Source organism: Alexandromys fortis, unplaced genomic scaffold, assembly GCF_014885135.2.
Source record: "Alexandromys fortis isolate MF-2015 unplaced genomic scaffold, M_Fortis_MF-2015_v1.1 scaffold_166, whole genome shotgun sequence".
NCBI lineage: Eukaryota > Metazoa > Chordata > Mammalia > Rodentia > Cricetidae > Alexandromys > Alexandromys fortis.
In genome coordinates this window covers 1,823,280-1,838,874 of record NW_026068102.1, presented here as the reverse complement: position 1 = coordinate 1,838,874, position 15,595 = coordinate 1,823,280, and the positions used below count along the sequence as shown (strand labels likewise).

Below are 15,595 nucleotides of genomic sequence, written 5' to 3'. Positions count from 1 at the left end.
ACCTTCTGTTACAATGCCATTTATTCATATTTTTTAGTTTTGGTTCTCGATTGCTTATAGAAGATCAAGAAAATACTTGCTATGTTGTCTCTCTTGAAATTTTTGTTCTATCTACTGACGTTGTTTGGTCCTTGATTGAATCCAGGGCAGTATGGCTTTTAGCAACAGGCATTAAGTTTTTGTATTGCTCTGTGAATGAGTTTCTATGTGCTGAGAGGGAATGATTAGATCATATTTGATACTGGGTCATTCATGAGGCCTCCTAAAGCATTTCCTCATGACAAAGGATTACCTTGCCTGTTCCTTGTTGATCTGTACTCACACTGTCAGCTTTTGCCATTTCTTCTGCATATTCCAGAGGCCTGGGGCTTTCAATTCAGATCATATCAACAAAAACATTGTTTCTAGAAAGTTCTTGCCTAAAATTCCTTTTCAAATAACCTTGCTTAGTAGAATTAAAACATCTGACATTTTGACTATTTAAAAAAATTTAGAAATCACTTCTCCTATCAAAGTAACATTATAAGTGTGAGATCCAATATCAGTTGTCTTTCTAATCCATTCATCTATGAGTGCTGATTTTGCCATTAAAGGCCTATTCCCCCTTTTACATCCTGAATTAGCATTTTTGAAAGCCAAAGTTTCAATTAATATTTCTCTAACTTCTGTATCTTTTAATATTCTGTTTACAACTGTAGTCCATTTTTTTTGCAAAAAATGTTAGTGAAGGCTTCTTTTGGATTTGTATACATTTAGTAAAAGACTGAGACCTCTTTCTAGATTTTTCAACCTTGCCCCAAGTATTCAAAATAGTTGACATTGGGCCAACTTGGATACATCAAATCTAAACTGTTTTTGCAAATGAGCATATAGGCCTTTATTGAGAAACTGGTCTTGGGAAATATCGATACCTCTAGCCCTGTTTCATTTTTTTCTGTGGCACTAGATTCCTCTTTCCCCCATGTTCTCCATTGTAATAAGGGATCTTACAATATTGTTGTGGCTAAATATTTCCTTTCTTGAGGGATAATTCTGTTCTGACTTGCCCATGAATTTTTCATTTGTTTTACATAGTGTTAATGCATAAACAACTGCTTCCTATATCTTTGCCAATCTAACATTTTGACTAGATTCCAATTAACTTCTTTACAACCATGGAAATACCTTTCACCTTCTGGTCATTCTTTTATAGTAACTGAATAAATAAAGGTTGGTTTTCTTTCTTTTTTTAATTTCTTTTAAAGTAAGGTTTCTCTGAAGTTTGGGGGCCTGCCCTGGAATGAGTTCTTGTAGACCAGGCTGGCCTCGAACTCACAGAGATTCACCTGCCTCTGCCTCCAAAGTGCTGGGAATAAAGGCATGCGATACCACCATCTGGCTGCAATGGCTGGTTTTCTAATAACCTTGGGCCAACCCTCTTCAGTTTTATCAGTACAGTAGGCTCTTGTCTAAATTCCAGACTCTATTTCTGAGTATCTTTTTATTTTCATTAGTAGGTCTTTCTAATGCTGTATATCATCAGTCAAAATGTTATGTTCAGTAATAAGACTTTCTAAGGCTTGTATTTCACCATTAGCAAGTCTTCCTAAAGCTTGTATCTTATCAACAGTAAGTCTTTCTATGACTTGTATCTTATCACTCATATTTTTATTATTTTCATTAATAAATCTTTGTAATGATTCTATATGTTTTCTTTTTTAAAATTTATTAGATTTCTTAAAAATACCAATTCAAATTACCATTCCCTTCCCTTTCCCATTCCGTCCGTACACCCTCCCATCCCATCCTTCTCCAGTCCTCAAAAAGAATAAGGAACATTGTTTGGGAAAGGCCCAAGGCCCTCCCTACTATATCTAGGCTGAGCAAGGCATACCTTCAAAGAGAATAGGTTCCCCAATAGCCAGTGCATGTAGTAGGAATAAATCCTGGTGCCATATACATATAATCCTAATACATATAATTTATCAGTGAAATTTTCAGAATTGTCATTGTTATCAAACCACTTCTTAAAGATAAAATATTAGTTACCAAACCGATAATAATTATAATTGGTATTAGATCAGTCCCAGCTAAGGGGTTTATCCTCTCTTTTAATTTTTTCCATTTGCAAGCCATCAAAGAAGCAGTATACAGAGTCCTAACTCCCTGAATTGTGATATTTCCAATTCTTAACAATGAAATGTTTTTTATTTTAAATATTATTTACCTTTCTCCTTAAGGACTCCCCAGTTTATCTGCTTACTTTTCAGTTTATCTTCGGCAACAGCACAGTTGTGGGCTTGAACCCCTTCCATGATTTGCTAGTATGAGCCCACTTCCTGGAGTCCAACAAACAGCAAGCAGCAGCAACCTACTGATGTGAATTATCCATCTGGTCCATGTGTTGGATGCCAAATTTATTTTTTCTCACCACCAGAGAGGCTGTGCTTTAATCCATTGTTGTTTCAGCCAGTTATTGGTCCACCTGCTCAGCCTGTAGCCTGTTAGGAATTCTTTTCCTGCAGGAATTTGCTGTGTTGCTGCCACCAAATATAGCTTTTAGTTAAATTTGTATCATTCACTGGTGGTGGTGGCACACGCCTTTAATCCCAGCACTTGGAAGCAAAGGCAGGCCTCTGTGAGTTCGAGGCCAGACTGGGCTATTGATCTAGTTTCAGGACAGCTAGGGCTGTTACCCAGAGAAACCCTGTCTTGAAAAAAATTTTCTATCATTTTTTTCTCAGTAATACTAGGGAGCCAAATGCTTCTATCTTGCCAGCATATCCAAAAGAGAGAACCCTACTGCTCTGCTAAAACAAACAAGCAAACAAAAATCCACACCACAAAAAGGCCCTCCGTGCAACTTCTTGTGTGTCTATCATCTTACAGACACCCTTTAAGTCTCTGTGATTACAAAAAACCCCACCGTACTACTTCCTGCACGTCTTACTATCATCTTACAAATACCCTTTAAATCTCTATGATTACAGAAAAGCTCTCCCTACTATTTCCTATGTGTCTCTCTAGCATCTTACAGACACCATTTAATTCTCTATGATTACAGAAAGTCCCTCCCTACTACTTCCTGTGTGTCTCTCTGTCATCTTTTAGACACCCTTTAACTCTCCATGATTACGTTCTGTCAAAAAGTTGGTACCTCAGCCTTCGGATCCAAGGTTTATATTTTTAAATGCATAATTCTTTTATTCAGATATACAGTTATCTGTATGGAAACAATATGCAAGAGTTGACTATATTTTATATACCATCTATGAATGATATCAATATCAAATTAAGAATTCTTTTTAAATTTTTATTTAGTTATTTATTTTTCTTACATACATATTTTTCTAATCCCATTTCCCCTCCCCCTTCTTTTTCCCCTCCACACCCCAACCTGCTTTTCAGAGAGGGTAAGGGCTCCCCTGAGAAGTCAACTAAATCTGACATATCACCTTATTGAGGTAAAACAAAGGTACTCCCTGCACCCATGCCTAGGCTGAGCAAGTTATCTTTTTATCAAGAACGGGCTCCACAAAGTCAGGTCAGGCATCAGAGTTACATCCTGGTCCCACTGCCATTGGCCCCATATACTGCCTAATCTATACCATTATTATCTGTATTCTGGGGGCCTAGTTTGGTCCTGTGCAGATTCACGAGTTGTCAGTGCAGAGTCAGTGATTTCCCCTTAGATTGGTTAGCTGATTCTATGATATTCCCCATCATGTTCTTGACCCCTTTATTCATATTATTGATGTGAGATTCCTTTATATGCTTTCTTTGAATACCATTGGTTAATAAAGAATCTGTTTCAGTCAGTGGCTTAGCAGAACAGAGATGGGTGGGGAAAACTAAGCTGAATGCTGGGAGAAAGAAGGCAGAGTCAGGAGAAACCATGTAGCCCCACCAGAGACAGACGCCAGAACTTTACCCAGTAAGCCACAGCCTCATGGCAATATACAGATTATTAGAAATAGGTTAAATTAATATGTAAGAGTTAGCCACTAAGAAGCTAGAGCTAATAGGCCAAGCAATGATTTAATTAATACAGTTTCTGTGTGGTTATTTTAGGAGTCTGGGTGGCCAGAAAACAAACAAGCAGCCACCTACAACAAATTGGCACCAAAATCCACTTAAAACCTCTGAGTTTGGGAAGGAAGGCAGGGCACAAAAAGAAAAAGAAAGGAAAAGAAATAAAAAGGGAAAAAAAGAAAAGAAAAAAAAGATGGTACAACCCCTTTGGATGTCAGTGTAGAGATTTCTCAGAAAATTTAGGAAACAACCTTCCTCAAGACCCAGTAATATGACTTTTGGGTATATATCCAAAGGATGCTCAATTGTGCCACAGGGACATGTGCTCAGCTATGTTCATAGTAGCTTTGTTTGTCATAACCAGAACATGAAAACAACCTAAATGCCCCTTGATCGAAGAATGGATAAGAACAATGTGGTACATTTATACAATGAAGTACTACACAGCAGAAAAAAAATAACAACAGCTTGAATTTTGCAGGAAAATGGATGGAGCTAGGAAACACTATTTTGAGTGAGGTAACCCAGACACAGAAACACAATTATCACACATACTCACTCATAGGTTGGTTTTAAATAGAAAGCAAAGAAAGCCAGCCTACAAACCACAATCCCAGAGAATTTAGACAACAATGCAGATACTAAGAGAGAATTACATAGATATAATCTACATGAGAAGTATATATATATATATATATATATATATATATATATGTGTGTGTGTGTGTGTGTGTGTGTCTGGCCTCCTTGCTTTTGCTAATATTGATAAGCTGTAGCTAATTTAGTAAACTAAGTCATACAGAAAATTCTTATGTTCTATAATGTTGTAACCTAAACAACATTTGTCTAATTTAGATACGCCTTACAGATAGTGACCCCTGATTCTCAATGCTTCAGACATCTCAGATTATGGTATTTTAATAAAAAAGCTTCTGGTGAAGAGATATTCCAACACCTGGGAATTTCTCATATAGTCTTCAAGGCCACAAAAATACTTCCAACTGAAGTTTGCTTTAAATGAAAGGAAGCCAGTCACAGACCAGAAAAACTGCCTTGCACCTTACATGCTGCTAAGGCCATGTCCAGACTGTGCATAAGCAGAACACTGGGGAATTCATTACCTCGCTTTGCCAAAGCAAGGTAGACCAATATCTCCAAATTTTTACTCCACAAAAAAGTATGTCACGTCCTCTGCATTTGGCAGCTGAAGACTGGTACTGCCTTGAGGGCCACGGAGAAACCTGGGGTAGCTGTCCTGGTATCCAGAACGCTGTCTTACTACCACTTACTCAAGTAAAATTTGTCCTTCTCAGATCTGAGAGTATTTGATGATAAGGGTACTGATAGATTTACCAATTTAGCAGCTCTTCCCCAGTCCCACAAGCAGAAAAGTACTTTGGTAGTTCATAAGTTCACTAGTTAAGTTTCCTGTTAAAACCCAGACAGGTTCGCCTTGTTCATAGGCTTTATAGTAAAGTATAAACAGGCTTCAGATGGTTTGGAAGCCTGCATGCAATGCAAGTTCAACTCTATTATTCCCCCCTTGCTTTTTGGCCTCCTTTGCTCATTCAACCTCTTTTATTCAGTAAATTTCCTCTGGTTGTCTTCTAGACTTTAAGGTGTGTTTTATTGAGCTAAAACCAAGTCCTAGGAAAAATGTTCATGCCTTTTAAGTAAAAGCCATAGCCTTTCTCTATGACACGAAGATGCAAATCTCTTACAGCTTTTTTATGGGTACCTATATGTACCTGGGGAAAGAATTCTGCTACTGTATCAGTCTCTAGAGTCACCTTTGACCCCATCCATTTTTGAACTTGTATTTTATAGGTTTACTCCCCCTGCCAGATATATGCCAAGGCCAACCCACAGGGGGCTGTTCAGATGTGCCTGTCTTTGCACCAGCTCTGAGGAGACCAACTGGGTGACTGGCAGGTTGATTTCACCCACAGATCCACTCCAAAAATACAAACAACCAAATAAAACAAACAAACAAAAAAAAACCTCTGTTACCTCTTAACCCTTGTTGACACCTTTACAGGATGGATGGAGGCACTCACAACCTCCAAGAAAACAGCAGAGATGACAGCTCAGGAACACTTCATTCCTCAATTTGGCATGCCACCCCTTCAAGCTTCTGGGATATTGATGCTAGGACCATCTATCCAAGCTCAAGCTGGCATCTCTCTAGAGTGAATGGTTTGTCCAGCAGCTGGTACCCTCCTCCCTCTGGTTTTCTAAGATGCTCCAGTGAAATGCCTATCTGCTCTTCTGCCTTGCTCTTTTATCATTGACAGTAAAACCAGGGCACATCTTCATTCTTACTAACAATCCCCACTCTCTCCACAGCTAATCCCATTCATAGGACTGATGATAGTGATCTATTTTTTCTCCTAGCAACATGCCTTCTCTACTTCTTCAAGAAACAGATTCCTGATGTCTCCAGAGTGGCAGCTAACTAAATGATTCCTCACTCATGTCCCACACTTAGCGTGAGCCCACTGACTCCCCAACTCCACCTCCGCACATCATCCCATGCCTGCAGAAAGTAGCCAGACTTGAATCTGCACACATATACCCAAGGAGTCTGAAATGTTTAGGTGTAAGCATCGCCTCGGCCCACCATCCTCCAAACCCTGCTTCCTTTTGAAAAGGCCTGCCAAGGGATGGCTCCTTTCCAGGGCTGCTTAAAACCACAACTACAGGGTATTTAAACTGTCTCTTAGAGATCAATCAGGTGGTTTTTCAGTCTCTTCTCCCTGTCTCCTCTCTGGGGGCCATTTTACTTACTAAATGAATTGTCTGTCCAGCAGCTGGGACCCTCTACCCTCTGGTTTTCCCCAATGTCCCAATTAAGGGTCTATCTGCTCATTCATCGACTCATTTGCTCATCCAAGAGAATTTTACTTATTAAACCTGACCTTTTAATTCTCAATTCAGCTTGATTTGTATTATTGCCTTGGCAGAGTGGCTTAATGTTGGGGTAAGGAAATCTTTCACTTAGCATATGTGAATCCCACGGTTCAAACTTCATCACCAAAAAGTAAAAATAATGTCATGTATTTTAGGTGATTTTTATTGTATTAAAATATACATACATATGTAGCCTAATATTTTCATATACATTTGAAAAACATAAAAGTTAATGTACAAGCATCTACTTTATGTATGTATATGTAGTGATGATATTGAGTAGGATAAACTTTGTAAATTTGCCTTTATTTGCTAGATCCATATTCATCTGGCCCATAAAATTCAATGAGTCATCACCATACTTTCATAGGATATGAATAGAAGATTAGTAAGTGGGTGAAATATTGGCAAATGACCTTTGATCTGTGAGGAGTTGGAAGTTTTCAGTAGAGGACTAGCATGCTACCACAAGCAGACCAAAGGGATGCTATTGATGCAATTTTCTCAATCACTGAAAATGGTTGTTGCATCTCATTTACTCAGGGGAAGTAAAAAAAAAAAAAAAAAAAGCATTGGCTTTCTAAGACTTTCCATGACCTAGAAATGGTAGCAGTAAGAATGAAACAAATTAGAACACAGTTCATCGTAGATATATAAGGGTAAAGTATCTTCCCTTTTCTGTAGATCTGCTCAGTAAAGAGGGAAACATAGTATAAGCTCCCCATAGCCCAAATATCACTCAATCTTTTACTTTTATAGCAGAGAAAAAGAAATTAAATCAGAAGCAAATGACCAATGGCTTTGAACTAACTGATCTTTCAGGATTTTAGATGTGTTTCTGCTGGAAGACAAAACTACTGGGTATAAAGGTCAACTTGCCCAGATTACTATAATTAATGTAGAGAAAACAGTGATTCTGTTAGAATTTGTGGAGATGGCTGAGAACTTCAAGATTTATTTTATTTTTTGTAGTTGTACCTCTCACAAGGAAGGACATGGCATGTGTTTGAGTATGTATGCTGTATATATGTGTGTGTTTTATGTGTACAGTAGTGTTATGTATATATGTGTATGTGGATATGTTTTAAGTTTATATATATATATATAGTGTGTGTGTGTGTTATGTGCATGTGTGTACACATGTGTGTAAATGTATTTGTGCATATGAATGTATGGAATGTTACGTGCATTTGGGTGTATGTATAGCAGTACATCTGTCCATACCATTGATTCTATGCAAAGATAACATATGCCTTATTGAAAATATATCAATTTAGTCTAGTCCACATGATTTCAAACATTATTAAAATAATAGAATATTCAGAAGGTCTTCTTGAGTTCTTCCCTCTGATAGAAAGTTACATATTCATCATTATTTGATGAGCTGAGCACAGTTTATATAGTTAAAGATGAGAAAAAGGGTGAGCTTATAGTTTAGCATTATAATCTCATTACCAGACAAAAAAAATTCTAATGAAACTCAGTTATATGCCAATGATGCGACTCAATGAATAATGAACGAGAAGACTGGATACTCTTTTTTCCTTCATCAATATATGGGGCCCTGTAAAGGCCAGATAATATGATTTAAGGGAAACAGCTCTGGATGAGGATAGATTCAATCCCAGTACTGCCATTTGGTGGTTGTATGACCCTGGGTAATAATTGGATTTTCTTGGCTTTCTTGTTTCCATGACATGAGAGAGTTGGGGCAGATGATCCCTAAAGTGTGTTTGAACTACAAAAGTACAAGTTTCTAAATAAAATTAACCAGTATGGCATTCTTGATGGCAATCCACAGCAGTCTTCTCCACAGATAGATGTGCAGTCGGTCGGAGATCGTGAGGTTTGAGATGCTCATTTGAAGACTGCAACATCTGAAACATCCTTTCTTTCTGTGAATAAACATTTTATCCTAGCATTAACTTAGATATAAATCGAATGTTTAAGAAACTGACATTTACAGCATTTGTAACCATGAATGACAGCAAATACACATACACATTATTTCTTTTAAAAGATGCATTTGTTCTTTTATTCTAAATCTTATCCTTTTCATTCATTATTCTGAGAAACCCAGTCTCACCTCTTTCCAAACACATCTGAAATTACACTTGGTGAAGTAGAGCCTGACACATTAATTAAGAGATCAGAGTATTCTGGGATAAATCCTACAGTGGAGTAAAGGACTTGGGAATGCAACACAGAAGAAGTAGCTCTGCAGCCAACAGAACCAGGCTGGCTTACACTTTTAACAAGAAGCGTGAAACTCAAACTCGGGTATATCTGTGTTGAAAGCGGTGGTGTCTAGCATTGTCAAACTGTTCCTGCAAAAAGAAGATACAGCCCTTTGATTCCACCCATTACTCTGAGTGCTTTGGAACTACAGAGTTTGCCATGTGCTTGAAAGAAAGCATTTCATCTGCTGATAGTGATACTACTTGAAAAAATAAGAATGTTCAGATTTCATCCAAGACTCATGCTATAAATATGAGTAGATAATAGCCTAGAAATATCAGTAGGTGTAACACCCGGTTTTGGTGTTACACCCTTGGTATAGTTCGTGCGCAACTGTACCTAACGCGAGTCAGGCAAGGCCTGGAGATTGAACACAAGGCGCAGAGAGACCAGGGTCATTCAGATCAAGCGAATGCCCTAATGCCGTTTATTCAGACTTGGGGAAGTCCTCATCTACCTAACTGCAGCAGAAGGACCCCTGCCCAGGCAGGTGGGAAATTTCCATATCAACAATGGAATGAATGCCCTGCAGCTAATCACCAGGTGGGGCAGGGGAAATACAGGAACTAAGAGAAAGCTAGTCATCTAACTAGAAACTGTATGCATCCCAGGAATAAGGGCTGAATGCTTGGTCATGTTGACCAGAAATTGTCCTTGAGATGCGCCCCAGGAATAAGGGCAGACCAGGGCCCTACAAGTAGGTAATAGCTGAGTCATTTCGTTATGTTAAGAATTACTATAAAGAATTATGTAAAGAGTTCATATAAAGTGAGCTGTTTTTAACCAGAGAAGGAGTGGTGCTTACAAGCTAGAAAGTGGGGATTTATGTAATGTTGCAGAAGAGAGTGAATGTGACTCACATTTCCTGAAATATTGACAAGATTCTGGATTGTTATAGAGAGTCAGCCGTCTTGATGGGGAACTAAATCATTGGATGCTATCCTTTATCACAGTGCTTTGTCCAGTCTCATCTTATAGGACCATGAAAATGAGTACATATTTTGGGTGCCATCACTTCAGCAAAGCTCTATTAAGGGCAGAAATGTTGTGACTTCCAAATAGTGAAAACCATATAGGAGAGGGCGTGTTGTTAAGAAGACATGTGGCTACTATTAATAGGAATACAGAAGAAAGCAAAGGAGCCAATAGAAGAAAGCCCAGGCACTCTTTTGCTGCTGTTGATACATATTCCCTGGCTCACCTTGGAATCTCCCTGTCCTGTGGCAGGTAGTTTCAGGGAGTACTTGAAAAACATTGTATGCTAATACCTGAATCACTCTGCCTCTCTGCTGGAGGGCTCCCTGAATACATGGGTGGTGTAAGTTGTGTCTGGTTATTTCTCGCTCTTCCCTACCAGTCCAGTTAGGGAAAATAGTTTTCTATGTTAGGGCCTTTGGTCCCTGACATCTTTCCTCTTACTCCCTACTGAAAATAGGAATGTAAAAGCTGAAACTCAGCAGCTATCTTAGACATAACACTAATTTCAAGATTGAAAGCATGTGTTAGGATGCAGAATAAAAATAAAGAAGGCCACGTCTCTAATGATCTGAGAGTCACAGCAGTATCCACAAACTGAGAAAAGAACTACAAATTATTTTGTATTTCTGAAACTGTGTCTAATGACTTCAGGTAATTCCTGACTTATCAAGAACCTATGGTGTGGTGGTGTGAGTAGGAATGGTCCCATAGACTCATATGTTTGAAGGCTTGACCCACAAAATGAAACTATTATGAGATGAGGTATGGTCTGGATGGAGGAAGTAAATCACTGAAGGCAGCTTTGAGGTCTCATAAGCTCAAGTTAAACCCAATGTGATGTAGATGGAGCAGCGGACTGCTTTCCGCCACCTGGGAGGGCTCCCAGCCACCGGCTAGCTTTACCCAAAATAATTACACAGAAATTGTATTCTTTTAAACACTGCTTGGCCCATTAGCTCTAGCCTCTTACTGGCTAATTCTCACATCTTGATTAACTCATTTCTATTAATCTGTGTAGCACCATGAGGTGGTGGCTTACTGGGAAGGATCTTAACCTGTGTCCATCTTGGAGAGGAGAGCTATAACGTCTGTCTCAGACAGGAGAGGCATGGCGTCTGCCTCACTGCCTTCTTCCTCCCAGCATTCTGTTCTGTCTTTCCTGCCTACATATGTTCTGATCTACCAGGCCAAACAATTTTCTTTATTAACCAATGAAACAACAGATAGATAGAAGACCCACCTACATCAGTGTGAACGTCTCTTTCTGCTGCCTGGGAAGCAAGATGGAGAATTCTCAGCTCTTCCAGCATCATGTCTGCCTACATACCACCATGCTTTTTACCATGATGAAAATGGACTAAGCCTCTAAAACTGTAAGCCACAATTTAAATGTTTTCCTTTATACAAGTTGCTGTTTAAATTTTCTGGCATGAGTAAGAAGAAAACATGGGACACAAACCAGCTTAGAAGTTTATTAGAGGGGGTACATACAGGCCTGGCGATCAGTGTGCAGAGAGAAAGGAGAGAGAGAGAGAGAGAGAGAGAGAGAGAGAGAGAGAGAGAGAGAGGGCATGTCCAGATTTTAAAAGCTGCCTAGCACAGGTGCACAGGGGGTTGGCCTGACTATGTTATACACTGATTTTGCAGATGGGCAACTCATGCATGCGTGCAAGGGTTTTAGCTGAGTCACACGTGGAGATAACCACGCATGCTCTCATGTGGGCCACCTAGGGCTCTTTGTTCCCCAGGGCCTGTCCTCACGTGCCTGCCTTTAGAACCTGGAAGTGCAGCCTTATCTGTGGCTGAATAATTACAGCTGTGGCCATGGTGTCTCTTCACAGCAATAGAAATCCTAGCTGAGACATGATTTCTATTTTCCTATGAGTCTAGTCAGCATCTTTCATCTCACTGTTAACTTCTCTAAAATCCCTTTTAAAATTGTCCTAGATAAAGTGTTGCTAACTATCATTTCTTTTATGTTCCTTATCTTCTTTATTGAATGTCTATTTGATAATGTCTACTGTGAACAATATTGTACCACTAACAGAGATCACTTTATATATTGCTTGCATAAAGTCAGTAAGTGACAAATGATACTCAACATCCCATTCATTTAATGAGAAATTACAGACAAGGAAATTGGTCTTAAGATATTGGTCACCATAAATGACATTTTCTATATTAATGTTTTAGAAAGTGTGATGACCAATTGTGGTTGCCAATTTGATACACCTAGGAGAAGGAAACCTCACTTGAAGAATTGCTATCATCAGACTGATCTGTGGATATATCTATGAGGCATTTTCTTAATTGTTCATTGGTTTAAGAGAGCCCAATCCACTGTAGGCTCTCCCACCTCTAAAAGTGGGTCTGTGTTTAATAAGAAAGGTAACTAAAAAAAAAACAGTAAAAAGCGTTTCTCAATGGTCTCTGCTTCAGTTCCTATCTCCAGGATCCTGCCTTAAATTCCCGCCATGGCTCAATAGTTACCTATAATCTAGAAATAAATAAGTCTGCATTTAATAAATAAATTTTAAAAATCTGTATGATACATCTTTTTCTCCCTAGATTATTTTGATCATTTTTTTTTCCCACAGCAACAGAAGAGCACATAAAATAAAGGATTAGGAAGAAATGTTTGCTTCTGTCCTCATTGGGTTTTTAATTGCTGTGACCAAAGACCATGAATAAAACAGCTTGGGAAGGAAAGGGTTTATTTGGGTTTACAGTTCCATATCACAGTACATCATCAAAGGAAGTCAGGGCAGGCAGCTGGAGGCAGAAACTGAAGTAGAAGCATGGAGTGCTACTTACTGACTTGCTAACTATGACTGGTGGATGGATAAGAGAGAAGGGATAGGGAGAGAGAGAATTTGATTGATAGTCGAAAGCAGTAATAAAGCAGCTGAAATAATATGCTAGCTATTGTATCACTTTCCATAATTTGGAAACAAACTTACTAAACTAAATGAAGTCTTCCTTCCTACTCAGTTTAGAATTCTTTCAGTGACTCTAGGATCAGGTGGGATTTAGCCCTGTTTGGTTTAAGACGTTCGTTCAATCCTAAAATAAGTTTTATGTCAGAAGATGGCCCTGTCCTAGGGAGAATTAAAATGAAAACAGGTTTTAATGTCTGTTAAATGTTAAAATGAAGACAGACCTTAACGATTGTCTTTTACAAGCCTGATCCAAGGAAGGATGCATTGCAAGTGGGCACAAATAGATGGTGAAAGACCCTTGTTTTCAAGGGTGGTGGGAGAGTCCCCCAAATTCAATAATCCAGGCCAAAAATGCAATCAGCAAGAGGTGCCTTTATTGATTACACAGGCGCCTGTGGGTGCAACAGCAGCTTATGCCAACTGAGCACCCCGGGCAAATTCAAGCAACCATATTTATAGGAAAAAATTATTACATAAGAGGGTAGTATAGCACCAGCATTTCATTGGCTCTCAAATTGGTAGGCTTAGCTCATCCTGGGAATGGCCCCATGTCTATTCTCGAATTTCCCTGAAAAACCATGAAGACAGATAAAACACCCTGCAGCAAGTTGACAATTTAAATAGGATGTCTTGGGGGGTGGAGTATTCCTTCTCCTTAGCCTACTCAGTGAGTCTGCAACCCATAGATAACCAGTTTTAGCATTGGCTGAGCCCAGAGGCCTAGCTACATTTTCAGCAGAGTTTAACATAGTACGTGGGCACGGGGGTCTTTCATTGGAAGCCGCCCTGGCAAGTATAGTGGAAATTGCCCCATAAGAGTTTCTTACCAATGGCATCCTATAAGTATAGAAGACAAACAGAGTATAGGGAGGCTAGGATTTTTGAAACCCACCAGGCAAAGACTTAAAACTTTGGTCACCAAGCTCTGCAACCTAGCCCACCCATATCCCTAGAGGGAGCTGCTGAAGCCCAGGGCTCCCAGTTGCCCCTCCTCCCCCACAGAACACCAGTTCAAGGAGACAGGCTTAACTAAGTGTAGAGAGGATAGAAGCAAGAATTTCAGTTCCATGTTCAGGTGAACTCTCCCAGAGACTCACTCCGAGAGATTATTGGTGCTATCAGCTTTACCCCAAGAAACTTCTCTTTGAAAATGTCAGTGGTGGCAGTACATTGAGCTCCATAGAGACAGCGCCGGGGCAAGCGAGAGCCGGACGGGCACTGGGCGACTCTGTGCCTCGCGGACGAAAATCAACTAAACATGGGCAAAGGAGATCCTAAGAAGCCGAGAGGCAAAATGTCCTCGTATGCATTCTTTGTGCAAACCTGCCGGGAGGAACACAAGAAGAAGCACCCGGATGCTTCTGTCAACTTCTCAGAGTTCTCCAAGAAGTGCTCAGAAAGGTGGAAGACCATGTCTGCTAAAGAAAAGGGGAAATTTGAAGACATGGCCAAGGCTGACAAGGCTCGTTATGAAAGAGAAATGAAAACCTACATCCCCCCCAAAGGGGAGACCAAAAAGAAGTTCAAGGACCCCAATGCACCCAAGAGGCCTCCTTCGGCCTTCTTCTTGTTCTGTTCTGAGTATCGCCCCAAAATCAAAGGAGAACACCCTGGCTTATCCATTGGTGATGTTGCAAAGAAACTGGGAGAGATGTGGAACAACACTGCTGCAGATGACAAGCAGCCCTATGAAAAGAAGGCTGCCAAGCTGAAGGAGAAGTACGAAAAGGATATTGCTGCTTACAGAGCTAAAGGAAAACCCGATGCAGCAAAAAAGGGGGTGGTCAAGGCGGAAAAGAGCAAGAAAAAGAAGGAAGAGGAAGATGATGAGGAAGACGAAGAGGATGAAGAGGGGGAGGAAGAAGATGGAAGATGAAGATGAGGAAGAAGATGATGATGATGAATAAGTTGGTTCTAGCGCAGTTTTTTTTCTTGTCTATAAAGCATTTAACCCCCCTGTACACAACTCACTCCTTTTAAAGAAAAAAAATTGAAATGTAAGGCTGTGTAAGATTTGTTTTTAAACTGTACAGTGTCTTTTTTTGTATAGTTAACACACTACCGAATGTGTCTTTAGATAGCCCTGTCCTAGTGGTATTTTCAATAGCCACTAACCTTGCCTGGTACAGTCTGGGGGTTGTAAATTGGCATGGAAATTTAAGGCAGGTTCTTGTTGGTGCACAGCACAAATTAGTTATATATGGGGACGGTAGTTTTTTTTTTTTTTGTTTTTTTTTTTTTTTTCATCTTCAGTTGTCTCTGATGCAGCTTATACGAAGATAATTGTTGTTCTGTTAACTGAATACCACTCTGTAATTGCAAAAAAAAAAATTGCAGCTGTTTTGTTGACATTCTGAATGCTTCTAAGTAAATACAATTTTTTTTATTAGTAAAAAAAAAAAAAAAAAAAGAAAATGTCAGTGGTACTACAGAGACTTATAGTTGGTCCAAGTGCTGAGAATAAGTGACTATTGAATGCTCATCCATAAATAGGGCATCTAGAATATATCACTTCCTCC

At 39.4% G+C, this 15,595-nt stretch overlaps 1 protein-coding gene across 1 annotated transcript; it reads left to right on the top strand.

Annotated features, from left to right (window-relative positions):
- Positions 1 to 14,243: 14,243 nt before the first annotated feature.
- LOC126489584 (high mobility group protein B1-like) lies at positions 14,244 to 15,258 on the top strand. Its single transcript, XM_050123925.1, has one exon. The coding sequence runs from the start codon at positions 14,335 to 14,337 to the stop codon at positions 14,950 to 14,952; it is 618 nt and encodes a 205-aa protein (XP_049979882.1). The 5' UTR covers positions 14,244 to 14,334; the 3' UTR covers positions 14,953 to 15,258.
- The last annotated feature ends 337 nt before the right edge of the window (positions 15,259 to 15,595 follow it).